Here is an 18,885-nt window from a genome sequence, read left to right as displayed (position 1 = left end):
CTGCTGGTAAAGAAATGGTTCAAATTGAGGAAAGGTAGACGTGTGAGTTGTCTTGTGTTACCCCTCATTCATTTTCTTTCTTTCTCCTTGAATTGGCACAGTGTTATTTCAGAAACCAGAAAGCAGATGTTCTTGTTGCCATGTTATTGCTGTGTATGAGAACTTCCTCTAACATCTAGCCTGCCTTTTGGAATTTTTGGGATGTGACTAACCCGTGCCTGAAACAAACTCTTGCTTCCTCTGAAACACGGTGAGCTGGTTAACGCAAAGCTGACAAAATGCGTTTTTTAACCCTGTAGAGTGCATATTTCATCCAAAACTATGGGATATGAAATCAGTGTTTTTCTGGAGTGTCCAGTTACTAGGGATTGTATGTTAGTTGCTAATATATCTTCCCTTGCAGCCATAGCAGACCCTGATATATAGTCTTAATTGCACTTATACATATATATGTGATATTTAGTCATTATTGCACTTACATTGTTGACCTCAAAAACCTTGTTTGCTGGATCATTTGCTAGCTCCCATTTATATGTGATGGGCTCTCACGTTCATTCCTTTTTGGGTACTCTTTGCATTTTTGTATTTAATCCTGAAAAACGACCATGCTTTAGCTCTTGGCAAATTCCATCTTGTCACTTTTTCAGCCTACTCATTTCTCTCTGACTTGTAAAAAGAGCAAATAGGAGCACTGGAGGACTACAGTATTCTGTGTTTGATGATGGGGCATACCCTGTGGCAGCGCTCTCATCACCTTAAAGCAGTCGTAAGGAGCAGGGGGCCTGTTTTCTTCTCTCCTACTGCCCGTACCCATGGAGAAAAACTTTCCTCAACCCGCTTACTGAATACTTGGTAGCTTTTCGGGTCTTGGCGCACGTGCTGTAATCTGCTGCTGAGCAGCTGCTGTGTTTTGCTTTGGGAAGGAAGGCTTTCCTGCGTACGTGCCAGGTAGGAGAGGAGGCATTTCCAGACTTAAATCCTGCCGTACCATGTGGCAGCAAGCACAGCTGAAGGCTCCTGCTTGACCTGGGGGAAGGACATGGTCTTGAAAAATCTTTTTTGTTTCAAAAATGTAAGAAATCTGAAAGGCTTCTACAGCGAGGCCAGCTTGAATTGAGAGGAGCCGGAGCCGTGGGTGTCAGCGGTGGCCCAGATTTTGGTCCCAAAGCTCGCTTTTGGGAGGTGGTCTGGGACCTGTCAGCTGGACACCAGCAAGGCTTTCAGAAACCTCGAGGCAAGGCTGGGAGAAGGCGCAGGAAATGCTGAGCGGTTCTCATCCATGCCACAGACAGAGAGGTCTGTCTCTTTCTTGCTGCCGTCCTGTGTGTAGATTTGTGTTGCTGCAGAGCTCTGCCAGTTTCTTCACATCCAGGTGCTTTGTGTGAGCCGACAGATAACTGTTGCATTTCAGCCTGCTGCAGTTTTACCTGTAAATATCATCGGTTTCTGATTACTTGTACTGGGAAAATAACTCCTGGTCCTTTGCTCTTTGCAGCTTTTGGCTTTGCAGCTTTTGGCTGATCCATCCCTTCCTTAGCGCTGGCCAGTTCGGTGTAACTGAACTGTTCCGCGACAGTCGTGTCGCATTCAGAGTGTAAGCCATCAGTCTCACTTAATATATGGTCCCATCCTTCACGGCAATCTGAATGGGGAGAAATTGGGTTTTGCTGGCTTTATTGGGTTTCATGGAAGACTCTAGAGAAAGGTATATGGAACAAATTGATTTCTTCAGCCAGCTGCTCTTGTAAATACAGTTAGCTTCTATTTTCAGATGGCAATGGCTTTACTTCATTAAGTCCTGGCAATGGGTTGATTTTTTTATTTTTTTATTTTTTTTTATAAAGCACAAGTAAAGATATGGCATCACAGATGTGAAACAAACTTGTTCAGGATCAAGGGATGTAAGAATTGCTAGCCAAGTAAAGATTTTTGCCAGTGCCATTTTCTCCCAAGCCCCCCTATTTTTTTCCTATTATTACAGTATTTTATGGAGTAAAGGAAACAAAGCAAAGGGAATAGGTAGCTGCAAAAGTGCCAGCGGTGTTACAAGTACTCAGTCTGGTCCACCTTTTCTTCTTGAAAATGTCACAGGCTTCTTGTGATTCTCTGACCTCTCCCTAAACGGGATGAGCAGAACAAAGATGTGTTTGTGGTCCTGGTGCAGCATAAACGGCAGCGTCAACGGTGGCTGGTTCAGGTGGGAAGCGGATGTTACAGCCTCAGTTTATTAGATCTGATTTATTGGAAAGCAGAAATCTTTGGCTTGTTAATGTACTTGCATGGATTGGATGGTAGGAACGGATCACGTTGGTCTTACCTCCAGGTGCTGCTCGTTACAGTCCTTGCAGCTGGAGACAAATACAGCTGAGTTTTTTGTGACTTTTGATCTTTTGTAGAAGCTCAGTTAAAAAACAAACTAACAAAAAAAAAACCCACCCACAAGCAAATGTATATGAATTATATATAGATCTATAGATCTACTATACTATATGCTAAATATATGTATCTATATTATATGTAGATAATAGATCTACTGTCAATCTAATCAGGTTGTTGCAAAGGGAGTGCCCCAGTCCCCCCCACCGACCCCAAAGCCTCTGGGTGTGCAGTCCTGAGAGGGAATTTAGGAACAGGAGGGAAAATATCCACTTGTCTTCTACAGCAGCAGTGTGAATTTAGATCCCTCAAGGTACGATTCTGCATTTGACCTCAGCATTAATCTTTTCTCCTGGGAAGTGCCATAAGGACATTCTGCCTCAGGCTGGAATTTCTTCTCTCCTGTCCCCGTGGGAGCCCCGTGTCGCTGACAGCACGTATGGTGACTTGCACTAGTGAGCAGTCTTCCAGGTTTCTTTCTTGGTTTTGCCAAATATTTGCAGTTATATTTGGGAGCTTTGTTGACCTCAGCATTTCTCTGACCCCTTGTGAATAGGTAGGGAGCAGTTTTTTGCCTTCCTCTGGCTGTCTCTTCAGGATTATTCCTCCTGGGATCTCCGGCTGCCTGCATGTAGCGCATCGCTTAGCTTCAGTGCTGCCAAAGGCATCCTCAGCCTAAATCCGTCCCCTTCCTCCCTGCTGGAGCAGAGGCTGTGCAAGGTCTGTGAATTTTGGAACAGCTGGTGAGAATGAGAGGAGGGAAAGATGCCAGAGGCACACTGAGGTCAGGCCCCATCATATGGCACAAAACAAGTAGTAGGAGCACAAGTTTAATCCAAGTCTCCAGTAAGTATTGGCATTACTGGTGTGTCACCAGTGCAGGCAATTCCCTATCGCTGTAGTAGAGGCTACTTTCCACTGCCAAGGGGAAAAATGTTAAATAGATCAGGTTCCGTATTTCCTCCTTACCTTTTGTTAGAAAACAAACCAGGCTTGTTCTGTGTGCAGGAAGCCTCGAGGCTTCAGCTGTGGTTTTGCATTTGTAATTCACTAGTTCTCCAGATGATTATTGTAGGTGGAGGATGCAACTTCAGTGCTTACAGGAGTTTGCTGCTTTCTCACAGTTGAAATAGTTGTCAAGGAAAGGTCAAAAAAAAAAAAAACTAACAGTGAAAAAGGGAAAATGGGCAAAGCTGAAATATATTAAATGGCAGAATCCACTCTTTTATAAATTGTCATCAGTTAGATCCAAGGGAAGATTAAATGGCATTGCGATTAAATAAGTGGCTCAGACAGGTAGTTCTTTGTAAGGTAGAACTCCCAGAGCAGCTTCAGAGGGAGTGTGTGCACAGCTGTGCTTTCACTTGGGCTGAGGCTTGAGTTAGCTCTGCAGTTGAAAGCTGCATAGGTGCGCTGAAACTGTGCCAGATAATCCTCTGGAAGGAAGGCTCATGCCTACCAAAGCCTGCAGAAACACTGGGCAGGAGAAAAAAAATATCCTTTTTTCTTTTTTTTTTTTCCTTTTTCCTCCTCCAGAATAAAGTCAATTGCTTGAAACAGTTAACTCAGCACTGTCTGCTTAGAGACTACTGGCTTTACTCTTCCTTTGTTGTTCTCCCTTCTTATTTATATTACTTTATTTATAAAATCAGCAATTGTAACAATGTCAGGTCACTTTCATGAACAGAGTAAAATGTTTTTTTTAGTAGGACTTAGCATTCGCATGCAGGAGAAATTACTGAATAACGGAGCTGCATAACTACCCAGCAGATACTCTGTACTCTTATACATAAAAGCCAAAAGAAAATGCTTTGAGGTAAAGTTCCATGTAAAATAAGATTTCGTTTTCACACTATATCGTATAGCATTCGCTTCTCCAGTAGTTTGTCAGAGACAGCTGGTACTGCGGCTTGGTTTTAACCATGGAAGGAGTCAGGTGTTAGTCTGACCGGTTTCACAAATGCAGCAAGAAGGCTTTGCTAAATTACTTGGGGAAGGGAGGAAGAAAAGCACCCAAGTGCTGAAAGTAAGGTTTGTCCTGGTACCTTTAGCATTAAGTAAAGAGTTAAGAACAGCTTAATTGCTGCTGCGTTCTCTGCTCCTTGGGCATTTAATACAGAGCGGAAGAAGTTACCTGAGGGTCATTTACAGCTGGAACTTAAATTAGCAACAGCTTCTTACAGTGTTCTTTATTGTTGATGGGTATCAATGGTTTCTTAAGTACTTCTAGGGAGCTTATACTTTTGTTTTTATTGCCACAGTGCAGTGAGAAACTATCAGTAGCAAAATGATGCTTGCTGTGAGCCTGGAACTAACAAACTGAGCGGTGTTCTATCTGTCTGCTCGACTGCGCTCATTCTGTGTAGCTGCCATCCTTCTGAGACAGATGAAAAGCATTAAACTCTATGCATTTAAAATTATTTCAGGGAAAATCTTATTTCTGCAGTCTTCCTTGAATCCAAGGTCATCCTCAGGCAGGGGGTGAGACTTCCCATTTCAGAGCAGGCTGATACCTAGCGGTACATGATTTACCAGGGGTTTGTCTTGAGTTTTCTGTAACGTTCCTGGTAGAATTCTCTTAAAGGAGGAAAAAATAATCCCACTCACCCCATCAGACTTAGTCTCTCCTCCTTGTGGTACCGCACTGCCTGTGCGTGGTGTTGGCTGGGGTGGTGCTGCCTGACTCAGTACCGGTGCTGGTGCTGCGGGCGTCATGGGAAGCGCTGATCTTGCCAGCCTTGAACTTGCCCTACCAGTGGGCATCGCTGTGTCTCTCTCTTGATATTAACCAAGGAGCTTTTTCTCATTTCAAGACCCCTGGCTGCTGCAGAAGGCGAAAGCCTGCACTCTCTGCCTAGGAATGACAGTAACAACAGCAGGGGCCTTAGAAAAAGTGAGCGAGCGTAGCACGGGCCTGGAGCCCCTGTTACAGGCTGTTGGGGCCGCTCTCCCCCAGCACAACCACATCACCCCAGTGCTGCATGGGCTGCTGCCAGTGTTAGGTTGCCTGCCTTTGTTTGAGAGCCAGAGATGCTCTCTGCTCTTCATAAGCTACCTTTTTTCGTCCTTTCCTGGGAAAAGAAGTGTGGCTTTGAGCAGCTGGGGGAAGGGCATAAGGAAAAAGAGGGGTGGGAAGAAATTAACTCATCTCTTTAAACTCATCTCTCAATTCAGATTTCATTTTAAGAACAAGACCTGGGGGGAACATCATTAAATAAAGGATCTCGTGACTGTGTGTATACCTCCCTAGATATTTCCTGAGCACTCGCATGTGTCACATCAGTGATGCCAGCACTTCTCTATTACAAGGTGATGAAAGCCTGTACTAGATCAGATCTCTTTGGTTGCGCATAGAGCTCTGATAAGTCCTGTTAACAAATCTTTTGTGGTGTCCCACAGAACTGTTTTGCTTATCTTCTCAAGTGAAAGTGCTACAAAGGCCATCTTAGAACCGATTCTCACACCACGATAATACGTAGATCCTGCAATCTGATTTCCAGTTCAGTGCTGTTGTGGAGCTGCTGCTCTGCTCAGCTGAGAACCGCTGAAGCGATGGATGGATGCATAACCTCAAACCAGAGAGGCACAGGAGAAGACGGAGCTGGCGGAGAAGCCAACACCTCACCTTACTGAAAAGCAGCTAGAAGGAAATATTTGGATTAGATTAATTCCACTATAATGTTAATCTAAAGTATTTACCTGGTCTTTTTCCACAGCTACTGGGAAAGGTGTTAATAATCCCAGGGGAGGATTTGTTCATCCAAAGGTAGACGAATTTGCTGTACCATTGAGCAATGTCCCTCCATAAGCCCCTAGGAACTCATTTCACTCCCTGAGCTTTGAAACAGGATGAAGAGAGAAAAAACAACCTCCATCTGGGATGATGGGCATTATGGTTCTACAAATTTGTTTGCTTTTTTTCATGGCAGGGAATTGTGATTTTGTGGATGGCTCACTTCAGTCAGGGATTGCTACAAAAATGTATTTCCTGGCAGCGCTCTGGTATCTTCTTTTATTAAAAATCTCTGTTAAATAATATTTCACATGTACTTCTGCAGTGCACAGATCAGAATACCATGTTGTTGTTCGTATTTACTCTCAGATAGTATCTCTAATGTTCCTGACATTTCTGTATAAACACTTCAGCTGTTTTTCTTACCATTTTTCTATTTCTCTATGAAGGTGACAGCTCAAACCCTGTATTTCTATATTTACCCTGCATCTCTATTACAAACTGCAAGTCCTTCCTAGCTTGTCATCATTTTAGTTGATTAGCCCCCTTGAATCTTGAGGTAAGCGTCTTATTTCACGTATTTTGCAATTGCAGTTTGAGACATTGTGAAGCATTGCAAATTATGTTTTGAGTGGAAATGAAAGGCTGAACTTTGAGTTGACAAGGCACTGATAGAGACTTGGATTAGATCAGGGATAATTGTCATGACGAGGAAGGCAATGATTTGGATTTCTGGACCTAGACAGGCAGCTAGGAGGAAAATTACCCCTTGCCATTTTATGCTTTGTCTTAGAGTTGCCAGGGTTTCCACCTTAGGTCTGTGTTTTGTTTAGCATCTTTAAAATGATGTGGTGTATTACACTTCTGGGAGAGCTAATAGGATGAGTGTGTTGTATACTCCCCATATTTGCCTGTGAACATACAGTAAGCACTGAAGATAAAATGGAAATGAAGTTCTGTGATACTTAACCAATACTATCCTGTATCTGATGAGAAATCATGTCCATTTCTGTTGCTAAATATGTCTGTTCTAAGGAGTAACTACTGACCACAGCACTTCTGCAAGGTTTGCTCAACACGTGGTCCACTAGATAGAGCAGTGGTTTCAAATAAAGATGAGTTCCTTCTTCTACTTCGAGGTTTTTCAGGGTGGAAAACAGATCGTGATCTCGGTGTAACTCTGCAGCATTAGGGTGTAAATCAGTCTCCAGCGCCCATAGTACCTGCCATATTTGTATTTAGGCAGAACATTTTGGACATGGTTATCTTTTTGCAGGTAATAGAGAAAAAAATACTCTATCTTGTCCTCTGTTTATTCATCTCTTATTCATGCTTTGCTAAGCTTTCTCTTCTCGTGTGCATGTGACTGAACGGGCTAACAGTGGAGCATATATTTAGCACTGCACGAGTCAGCATCCTTTCATGTCTTGACTGGTGTAGTAACAGGAAATCATTTGTGAGTTATAACAAATGATGGAGATATTTTTCTTTACTGCCAACTTTTGGATTGTTATTTTCCCATCTGGAATATTATGGGAACCCAGTTGAAAATCAATGAAAACGGTTTTTCAATTTTGTTCTGCCATAAGTACTGAGGTTTTTTTTGCAGCTTTAATAAACCTTGAGGAAAAGCTGAGAAGAAATAGAGGGGGATGGGCATGAACTCTTAAGAGTTCATTCATGGACTTATTTCATATGTTGGTCAGAATTTACTTTTAAGGATCCAGCTCTCCAGATGCTGAACAAAGCAGTAATGCACATCTCATTTCCATGCTCCAGTCCAGAATTTTTGTCTCGATTCTCTGATGAATGTCACCTACAAAGAAGTACTTCTCTTTAAGAGGCACAAAAACTACAGCGATTTTTGGTTCTGTGGAAGTGAGCCCTTGCTGTCCTCATGATGCATATTTCATGATGTGCTGAAATGACCTAGACAGGCAGTTTGGAGGAAACTGATGTTCCAGGCTGAATTTGAGGCAAAACCCTCCCTAATTTGCAGATGAGACAGTAACCATCCTCTACGGTGAGGTCATTATGGAGCTAGATGATTAATATCTTTTGTGTTCTTTCCTCATGCCACCTTGATATTCATTGTTAAATTATTAATCTTAGAAACTTGGTCACTATTTAAGCTATAAATCACTTCTCATATTTGTCTTAGATTTAACGAAGCTCAGCTGTAGCACATAGCTTCCTTCACAGAGTGGCCCTCGCCACCGTGCCTGTTACCACTGTCACTTGTTTCCTGCTCTTGGGTGACAGTAACAGATTTAGCTGTAAAACTTTATAGCAGTGTTAGCTGCAATTTGCAGAAAAGGTAATAATACATGCCTTTAGGCTTGCTAGTTCCCTTGTATTCTAGTTCCTGAATTGATCATTCAAAAACCGGTGATAACTGTTTTTATTAACCATCTGAAAAATATGCCCCCCCTTAAGCAGGTTGGGTTTTTTTGTCAGCAAAGAATAATAATCTTACGACTAAATTGCAAGTACTGTCTTGGTTTAAATTGACTACAGTTGGCAGAGTTGATTTAACTCATTGGATTTGGGCCACATTGTGGATAATGGTGTTATTTATGTTGCCAGTTTTATATTCCCATTTTTGATTCTGTGTAAAAATAAAATGTTTATTTAGCAAAAAAGTGATGCTTGTGAATTCAAAAAGGATTAAGAACAGATTTAAGAGGCAGCTTTTTTTTTTCTGTTCACCAGGCTCCATAATTCAGGGCTAGTGACCTGTATTGCACTTGAACCTTGGTTTATAACTTAATTTAGGGTAATGAATGTCAGTTTGGAAACAGTAGTATTCCTTATTCTGCAATTTCATTTTATTCCTTCTGTGATAAGATGAATATTGGCATCTTACTTAGCATGGTGCTATAGGATGAGCGTGGTGGCCATAGGTGAATGGCTGTCCTGAAATGCAATACTGGAATACTTCTTTTTTTTTTTTTTTCCCCTTTTCAGTCATGTATATTCTGAACTGTTGAATTCTTACTGAATTCAGTTCTTAGAAGCGGGTTTTGCAGTTATGATTCCTTTTTTCCCCTCTGGTAAAACAAGTGAAGGGCATGTTTCCTTTGCTGTGCTCTCTGAAGACTTTTTTCCTTTTTTTGCTGAGTCTTGGAAACAACTTCTGACAGATAAATTGTGAAATGGATTTTGGAGTAGGGTACCTAAAGGGTTTTAAATTGTTTTAAGGCAGTTAATTGTTTTTTTGTGAGGTGTGTTCACCTGGTGCATTCATATCTTGCAGAGTTTCAAAGCATGTTGATGTGGTGGTATTGGAAGTGATTTTGTGTAAAAAACCAAAACAAAAATCGAAACAAAAACTTGATTTGGCTTTCATGCACAGTCGTTATTAATTCTTTTGGCGTTAAATTTCTTTCTTTTTTCTTTCCTCCCTCCAATCTGCTAGCTTTAAACCAGGCCTCGGGCCTAGGGCTGTGAGGAGCTGGGCCTTTCCGGCCTGCTGCTGTGGCGGCTGCGCTGGTGGCGTTCACTGAAGCCATCAGTGAACTCCTCTTCATGCTCCATGGCTGGGTTTGGTGCTCCATGGGGAAAACTTTTTCCTTGAGCCTGGTCCTGAGCAACCTGGTCTGATTTGGCCCTGTGGTGGGCACAGCTGGGGCTGGATGCTCTCTTCAGGTTGAAGATACCTGAGACACCCGTGTCCTGGCTCCTGTTTTTATCTCAACATAAATAAAGGGAGCTACACTTCAGGCACGCTTCCAGATGAATTTTAATACTTTTTTAAACTAGAAGAAACCTCGTAGGGTGATGGCAAGAAGACAGTCTGCTACACAGGAGCTCCCTATGGCCAGCCTCTGAGGTAGTGCCACCATGCTGTCCTTAGGGCCCTCACTTTTAACACTTGACTGCTGTGGTGCTGTTAAAGGAGCTGGTCACCTTATGTGCCCTGCTTCCTGAAAGGGGTATTTAGCAGGAAACCTACTACCCAAACAGGTTATGTCAGTGAAGGAGTGATTTCCACTTGTATTCAATCCCTTGCCGATTCCCTCTAACTTGTGTTGGCTCATCTCTCCTCTTCCCCCAAAGCAGTGTCCCCCAGCCTCCCTCCTATTAAAAGCATACCAAGGGCCTCCTTGATTTATGTCCTGAAGGAGGAGAGTTACATCACTTCTAGTTAATATGAGTGCTGAAATTCCCAGTATTTATGGATTTAAAGATTGTTTTTTTGACTTTTTTTTTCTCCTGCCAAACACTTGTCCTCAATTCCTCCTTTTGGTAACGTTTCTAAAATCAATTATGCTCAGTGTTCTAGCTTTTTAATAGCTTTCTTAATACACTAAATAGAGTGTAATTATGTAGACTGTTGTGTGCTGTCGATCAATTCTAGTTAAATCCACAAGAGTAATGCTCTGAAATGTAGTTTTGTTTGACAAACCAAATAGTCTTCTGTGTCGGTACCTCAGACATTTCACTTGGGCATAATCTAAACTAACTGGCTATCATAACCACGTTTTAAAATCAGGGCAGACTATGAAAAGGTGTCATGTTTTCCTCAGAGCTAAAAGGAGTGCTTTCTGGGAGTTTGTATGCTGTTACGGATTTTTATTGCTACATCCCTGTATCCAGAGGACTAGCCTTAGTGTAGGCAGCAGTGGGGGTGGTTTTCGTGTAATGGCTTCCCATGAGAGCAGAAAGCTGTGGAGGGCAGCACTCAGACCTCCTGTGGTTGGATTCAGGATTTGGGGATTTTGTTGTCTCCCTGGCATCCAGCAGGATGGAACAAGAGGAGGTTAGGAAAGCTGCATCACAGATGCGATGGTCTTGATTTCGGTTGCCTGGCCACTAATAAGGGAGTCTGGAGCTCTGGGGAGCAGTGACCTCGGTAAATCTCTTCGGTTCAGGGTGGCTCTGATGTTCCCAAAAGTTGTAAGAATTGCTTTTCTCTGGTCTTGGAGAAAAGCTGCTGGAATGACAGTAGTGGTGTGTGCAGACAGCTCGCTCTTTCTGCATACCTGTAAATGCTTCTCTTACCCTGTGAGGATGGAGGGAGACCATATAAAGGCAGGTACAGGTGCTTGTGCTGGGAAAATGGTTCCAAGCCCCAGCCCATCCTTCCTGAACACAAGCTGAAAATTTTAGTGTGGCTTCTTGTGGCTGGGGGGGCACCTGAGATGCCTGCAGCTGTGTAAATGTCGTTCTTGCAGGGCTCGCTGTGAATCCCATCGTGTTTTCTAGGGGGGTGAAAAAAAAAAACAACTATGTATTTCTTTAGCACTCAGACTGTGCTCCTTTTACTTGCCTGGAGAGTACAAGTGGCCATGTCTGTGGAGCTTGGATAGCTCATTGAGCAGGGGGAAGAAACAGCTCTTCAGCAGACTTCGAAAGTCTTTGTAGTTTTAAGACTTTAAATGATTTGAATTCTTTTGGTTGGCTATCGGTGTTTTGGTGTTACCATTTTATTTATATTTTTTGAGGTCAATTTAAGTGAATGTATTAGCTTTTCCTTGACAGTAGCTTTGAGTATAGCAGCTCCCTTGGATGCAGGGATACATGCTGCAACCTGCACAGCTCAGGCATGGTGAAGATGATGCCCAAATGCTTTACAGCCTGGGTTTGCAATGCTAGCTACTGTGGCTGCCCTAAGTATGCTTGGGGTAATGATGCAGGCTCCTCTTGTATTTCACCATTTTACCGGTCTCTAATGTCATAGTATTTTTCTTTTATTCTCATACCAGATGTTAAAATATGTCTGCTGTGGGAACAGAAGTGGTAGTGTTTTTTTGCAGGCTGGAAGAAAGAAGCTTGTCTGCTGCATGCTTAGAGTACCCCTAAAAACAAATACTAAAATACGGTTCTCTTAGATGTCCTGTTTTTTTTCTAATTTTAGGGTATTTTTTCTAATTTTCTTGTTTAATCGTGTAATAAAGATGGCTGTTGGGCTGTTTTAATGTGTGCTGTTGGTTTGCATTATCAGTTATAAATACTAGCTTAATCTAGTAAAATCAATTGAAGAGACTTTGTGGCTTTTAATATCATAGGATCTTTTTAAAAAGAAAAATATAGATATGTGAAGCATTTTTACTTCAAATTTTAAATCTATTAAATACCTACTTTTTGCCTGCTAGTAACTTGGTAAATGCTTTATAATGTAATAAACTGAATTTGTGATGATGTAGCTAACTTTCTCATTTCATTTTGACTTCTCTAGAGAAGTTGGAGGTTGCGCCGCCATCTCCAGGACAACTGAAACATGGTAAAAATAAGAATGTTTGCTGAATGTAGTTCGGTACTGTGAAGTCTTTGTGTTCGAGTTGCTTCATCTTTCTCCTACAAGCATTGGTCTGTCCTCATCCCTGTACTGTGGAGTAGTGGAAAACCAAAGCAAGCACCTAAAGTCACCGTGCCTTCTTTATTTCGTAACACCTCAGCTGGTGAGAGAGTGTGTGCCATTTAGTGAAAGTAGGACAGAAAGCCCAAACAAGGGAGCGCTGTTCAAAGCCGGCAGCAAGCATTGTTCATCTCAGCCAAGCTGCGTTGATGTAGTACTTTTCAGATTTTTTTCCTCTTTTAGCTTAAAACTAATGATTTTCTTCAAGTCACATGTATTTTAAATAGACTCCGAAGTGGGGTAAAATTGTAGAGAAATTGGAAATAGATTTGGTGGTCTTTATAGAACCATGATTTTTCACATTCTACCTTATCTTACAAGTCAGGCCATTTTTATGGTTTCAAGCTCTGTCAGTGAGCAAGTGCATTTAGTTGAATATTCTCCTACTGTAGGTATTTATACTTGTATTTTTAATTTTTTCCCTTGATCACTGGACTTCTGTTTAATCCATGGCTTCTAAAATTCTGTCAACGTCAGTAAGAATATGAGTCCCATATGTAGCTCTACAGTTAGGTACACATTTTGAAAGTTTTTGGTACCTATTTGTGCTTTTTTTTTGCTGTTTAGTTTTTTTGGGTTTTTGTCCTGCTATTTAAAAAAAAAAAAGTTCACAGAATCACAAGTTCACACATTGTGTGCTTTTAGTCTTTCATCTGTTCATTTAAGAAGGTATTTATGTTCTTAAAGTCAGTACGTAAGTCCAAACTTGTTATAATACCTAAGCATGAAACATTTTGTCACATTTGGTTTTTGCGATAATGGATTCATGGTGTTTTTAGAGGTAAACCCAAAAAGGAGTCCTGCTGGTTTCTTTTCACCTGACTGTGAAGTTCATGCACTCTTCTTGCTTCTCTGTTCATATGTTTGCACCTCTGAAAGTTCGTAAAATGTGATTATTGATCCTATATGAAATGGGGGAAAAATAACTAGCATTTTCAATGTTAGCAAAAAAAAATAAAAGTGAAAAGAACTTATTTTCTAAGCTGTATTTTTAGTTGAGTAGTCAGTCCTTGGTGCTGTATTTAGTTTTAGGATGCTAGCACCTTGAGACTCAGCTGGAGGCCACGCTGTGCAAATTCAATCCCAACTCCATAGGAAGCTTATAAAATAAGACCTGAGAGAGAAAACAGAATGGGACAAAAAGGAGCAGTTGCACTGTGCTTGTTAAAAATTATTTAGACCAGGGTGTTCCAAGATCCTGCAGTAGCAAATAGTTTAAAGTAGGATTTACTTGGAGTTTTGGGAAGGAAGAAAAGAAATGCATCAAACAAAAGATGGAACCTGATTTCTTAAAATTTTGAGGAGCAGCTTCAAGCCTAACTTGTCTTCAGCATGGTGCCCAAACAAAATGCTGATACAGAAGTTTGGGCTGAATAGTGAGATAATGAGCACTGCACGACACACTAGTGAAAGCCACCGTTGTAAACTTGGCTGAAGGAGTTTTGATTGGAATTGGCTAGCGCCAGGCAATACTCCTAAAATATGATTTTTTAGGAATGATTGAAGAAGGTGGACCTCTTGCACTGGGATAGAGAGGGAATTGTAGAGAAAGTGAGGGCTTTAATTCAAGTGAGAGAATAATGCAAGGAGAATTTGCAGTAATGCAAGTGAGACAGTTTGGCAGCCTTCAGCGATACTGCAATATCAACTGGAAGGATTGTAAATAATATCAAAGTTCGTGCAGTGTTAAATATTTCTCATATGCACTAGTAGATGTTTGTGGCTTTCATCCAAATGTGTACAAGTATTTGAAAAGAGTTAAGTCCGTTCACCTGGTTCTTCACAAGCCATTAATAAGACTTATGTAGCAAAAGGCTTACCAAACCTGCCAGAACTGAAAACAGGGCACTAAAAGTAGTAATAGGAAGGGGGGTTTCTGTATGTTAACTTTGCTTCTCTTAAAGGTAGAAGTAAATTCACATTTCGGTTGTTTGTGTGAACTAGTAAACTCTAATAAATATTATCTTTTTGTTACTTATTTCTTTTAGTGTTCTTCCACAATGCATTGCCTTTTGTAGGGTTTGGATTTTTGGATAACGCAATTATGATTGCTGCGGTAAGTTCATTATTTGATTCCTTGACCAAGCTGATACAATTCATATTATTTACGTATTAAATGAGTAAATGAGAGCTTCAGGAAGACTCCTCTCCCTCTGTATCAACTCACTAATTTCTCTGGTAACGTTTTCATTAGTTTCCATGTTACGAGCAGTTGATGCAGTTCTGTATTAACTAATTATAATGCAACACTGAATAGGTCTTGAGGATTCTTTACTAACGTGTCCCTCTATTCTCAGCGATGCAAGTGCTGTTAGTGCTGATGCTGCTTTGTACTCATGTGGCATGGCATTGCTGAGTAACACCCTTTAAATATTTTCCTGTTCATTTGGAAGATGAAATGGGCTGGTGGAACAGGAAGATGAATCGAGACCAAAGATACTGTTCCTTGGGTAGTATTGTCGTTGACAATGTAGTCTTAATCATGGGATAATTCAGGTGGGAAGAGACCTCAGGAGCCACTAGGTCAATAGTCTTGCTCCTGTCGGGGACCTTCTCAAGGTTTTCAGTCTAACATCCTGCTCAAAGCAGGGTCAGTGAAAGGTCAGACCATTTCATGGTTGTATCTGGTGGCATCTTGAAGACCTCCAATGGCAGAGACTGCACAACCTGTCTGGGCAGCCTTTTCCAATGCCTGACTGTCCTCGTAGGGAGAAACATTTTCCTGTCCTGCGCATCATTCTGTCTCTAAATTGGAGAGACCAAATGGACCACTTGGTGGATAAGGAGTTGGCTGGGTGGTCACACTCAGTTGCGGTCAACGGCTTGATGCCCAGGTGGAGACTGCTGATGAGTGGTGTTCCTTAGGGGTTGATATTGGGACCAGCGCTATTTAACATCTTTGTCAGTGACATGGACAGTGGGATCAAGGGCACCCTCAGCAAGTTTGCCGATGACACCAAGCTGCGTGGTATGATCGACATGTTGGAGGGAAGGGATGCCATCCAGAGACACGGATGGGCTCAAGAGGTAGATCTGTACGAACCTTGTGAAGCTCAATGAGGCCAAGTGCGAAGTCCTGCATCTGGGCTGGGGCAATCCCAAGCACAAATACAGGCTACAAGAGAGCAGCCCTGTGGAGAAGGACTTGGTGGTGTTGATGGGTGAAAAACCGAACGGAAGCTGGCAACGCAGAAAGCCAACTGTATCCTGGGCTGCATCGAAAGAGGAGTGATCAGCAGGTCAAGGAAGGTGGATTCATCAGCTCTACTTTATTCAGTTGAGACCCCACCTGCAGTACTGGGGCCCCCAGCACAAGAAGGACCTGTTGGAGTGAGTCCAGAGGAGGCCACAAGAATGATCAAAGGACTGGAGCACCTCTCCTACAAAGACAGACTGGGAGAGTTGGAGTTCTTCAGCCTGGAGAAGAGAAGGTTCCAGGCAGACCTTACAGTGGCCTTCCAGTACCTAAAGGGGGCCTACAGGAAAGCTGGGGAGGGACTCTGTCAGGGAGCATAGGGATAGGAGAAGGGGAAATGGTTTTCAACTTAAAGAGGGTAGGTTTAGGTTAGCTATTGGGAAGAAATTCTTGACCATGAGGGTGGTGAGGCACTGGAACAGGTTGTCCAGAGAAGCTGCGGATGCCCCATCCCTGGAGGTGTTCAAGGCTGCAGGGGGCTTTGGGCAACCTGGTCTGTCCCTGCCCATGGCAGGGGGTTGGAATTAAATGATCTGTAAGGTCTCTTCCAACTCAAAAAGTTCTGTGATTCTGTATCCAACTGGATCATCTCCTGTTCTGATTTATGCTGCTTTTCTCTCATCTTCCCTTCATGCATTGCTGTTCCATCTGCAATTCAGCGTGATTTTGTGTTTCTTCAAATGAAGATATAAGGAGCTATGATACTACGTTTTATCTGTTTGCTCACTGTTTCTGGAAGTTTGCTTTCAGAGCTGTGCATTACATTAAGAATTATGCTTGGGAAAATGGTATGCAGAGGGATTACTGTTCTGTCCATTAGGTGGCCATTATGAGATAATATAAAATATTAAAATAATATCTGAAGTAGATCCTTGTCCTAGGAGGAGATGCATATGCTGGGAATGTAAGAGCTGTGCAGATCTAATAGAAGTAATGTCAGTTTATCCTTGGAGTTTTAACATAAGTAGTGAACAATACCTTGCCAGCTGAATTAGTGTCATCTGTTTTAAATCCATAGCCATCAAATAATGAGGAAACTCTTATTTTTCAGGGAACCCAAATAGAATTGTCAATTGGAGTTATCCTAGGAATTTCAACCATGGCAGGCAAGTAATAAGGAAATGTAGTATGCATAGACTCATGTGACACATTCCCGTATTTCAGGCTGAAAATAGGCCACGGAGCTTGAAATGGCTCTCCTTTGGTCTTGCGGCAGCCTTTCATAATAAATAAGCAAGGATGTGTTCCGTTTGCAGAAATGGGATTTCAGTTCAAATAAGTTTTGAAATGCTTCTGTGTTTTTTGTTTGTTTTGTTTTAATCAAAAAGTTCAAATCCTGGGTAACTTAAAAACGGGTATTTGCATTTCTGTAGTGAAAATGCTTTTAATTCCCCAGGACCTGATATTTATATGTGTATTTAAAAGCTGCAGTTTGCTCGCAGCTCTATGTGCAGATCAGTGTTTGATTTCCCTTTACTGTGTTCTCCGGTGCTCTTGGTGATTTCCCTGCCTCCATGCGACGCCGTGCAAAGGCGCATAAAGAGCCCTGCTCCCGCGTAATCTCTGCTTGACTGCCTCAGTGCCTCTGCAACGTGAGAGAAAAAAACTGCTCCAACTGCAGGTGTAGCGTTGCTTGTAGAGGAAAATTTGTAGAGCAGAACAAGTGAATCTTTCGGAAACTTGCAGCCCTCCGTTGCAATGCAAGACAGACACAAGCAAGTTAATGTCAGTAAGACCTGCAGTGAAATCATGCATTTTAAGCCTGTAACTTTTAAGTAATACATATTTAATCCCATGTAGTATTTATTCTTAAACTGACACAAGTGTGTAGAAATCATGCCTGCTTTTGAAACGTTTAACAAAGCTGCATATACAAGTAGCATCTCCTTCTATTTCCAGTGCTTCTGTGCCTCTTTGGGCACTGCAAGGCCTTTTTTGGCGTCCAGTGTTAGCTGGATAAAACTCAGCTGTGTGTGGTCATTGTTTACTCTGATCTGAACAGTTGTTACACCAATTTCCAGGTCGTCATCTTGCATTTGTGAAGTTGTCCTCATACACATGGAGAAAAAATGTTGTACTTCCTGCTATTGTCTGTCCAGCTGCTGTTATTCCAAGTTGTAGTAAGGCCAGAAGATGAGCTCTAAATAAAAAATAATGATTCTAGTCTTCTATGTGACATATACTGATAAGGGCGGGGTCAACAGCAGGGGGTGGTGGAGGTGCTATTTTTTTTGTATGTGTTATTAAAATAATATTTTCCCCTTCTCTTCCCTGTTTCCATTTCCAGCGGCTGCTCTGGGAAACCTTGTTTCAGATTTAGCTGGACTGGGGTATGTCCGAATTTGTTTTAAGAATTTATTTTTTGCTCCTTTGAAACCACTGTTGGTGCTAGTGAACTAAAACACAAATGATCAACTTATTTTATTTTTTCTCAGCTCTTGAATTGTCCTTCAGTAAACCGTATGACTAGTAGTGTATTCTGTCCTTGAGGAGAAGTGGAGATAATTGGTTGTTATTGTTGAGCTTAAAACTGCAACGCCATAGTTTTGAAACAGAGAATAACTATTTTGCTGTTAAAATATTATATATTTAAGTGGTAAAATTGGAATTGGTATTTAACAAGATTCAATGTGTTTTGTAGGTACTGCTTGCTTATAAGGAAGTATTTGAATTTTTTGTCACAAAATGAGTTTATTGAAATTATGTGAGCCATGTACATTAATGAGATACTGAGTAGAACATAACCTGAAGGCTTGGCTCTAAAGTCACTGAGCTGAAGCTCAAGGTGTGTTAAATGTCTTTGAACAAAAGCGAGAACATTCACGTAAAAGAGACTCAATTTAGCTATTTCTATTCCAACACCTTTTCAAGAAAAGCACATAACGGTGAATACAACTTTCCCCAGGCTCTGGAAGCTTGGAGGGCATATTGCAGGAGGGTTCATCTTATTCTTGTATTGTGCAGTCCTGGGTGCTTCTGCAGTTCCTATAAGCATTTTGTCTCAGTCGTTGTCAGATCAAGTGATGAACTATGGGGCCTTTCCTCTGACCCTCTGTGGCTACTGCTGCGAGCAATTTGGAAAAATGTTTTTTTTTGGGGGAAATTGTATATTGTTATGATCTAGACTATGCCTCATCAGGTACTGGTATGCCTAGATCTGAACGCATTTCCTTCTCAGATGTAAAGTTATATCTGAGGGAAGAAGGAAATAGCTACACA

At 41.7% G+C, this 18,885-nt stretch overlaps 1 protein-coding gene across 2 annotated transcripts in view; it reads left to right on the top strand.

The window, feature by feature from the left end:
- The window catches only part of TMEM65 (transmembrane protein 65), a 33,808-nt gene that overhangs the window by 9,138 nt on the left and 5,785 nt on the right, over positions 1 to 18,885 (top strand). For both annotated transcript variants that reach the window (XM_040547068.1, XM_040547069.1), the window contains 4 exons: positions 12,291 to 12,335; positions 14,459 to 14,526; positions 16,718 to 16,772; positions 17,954 to 17,996. In XM_040547068.1, the coding sequence (XP_040403002.1) occupies positions 12,291 to 12,335; positions 14,459 to 14,526; positions 16,718 to 16,772; positions 17,954 to 17,996 (211 nt within the window). The remainder of the gene's footprint in view (positions 1 to 12,290; positions 12,336 to 14,458; positions 14,527 to 16,717; positions 16,773 to 17,953; positions 17,997 to 18,885) is intronic.

The sequence above is a fragment of the Cygnus olor genome, chromosome 2 (assembly GCF_009769625.2).
Source record: "Cygnus olor isolate bCygOlo1 chromosome 2, bCygOlo1.pri.v2, whole genome shotgun sequence".
Classification (NCBI taxonomy): Eukaryota; Metazoa; Chordata; class Aves; order Anseriformes; family Anatidae; genus Cygnus; species Cygnus olor.
This window is presented reverse-complemented; position numbering and strand designations above follow the sequence as displayed.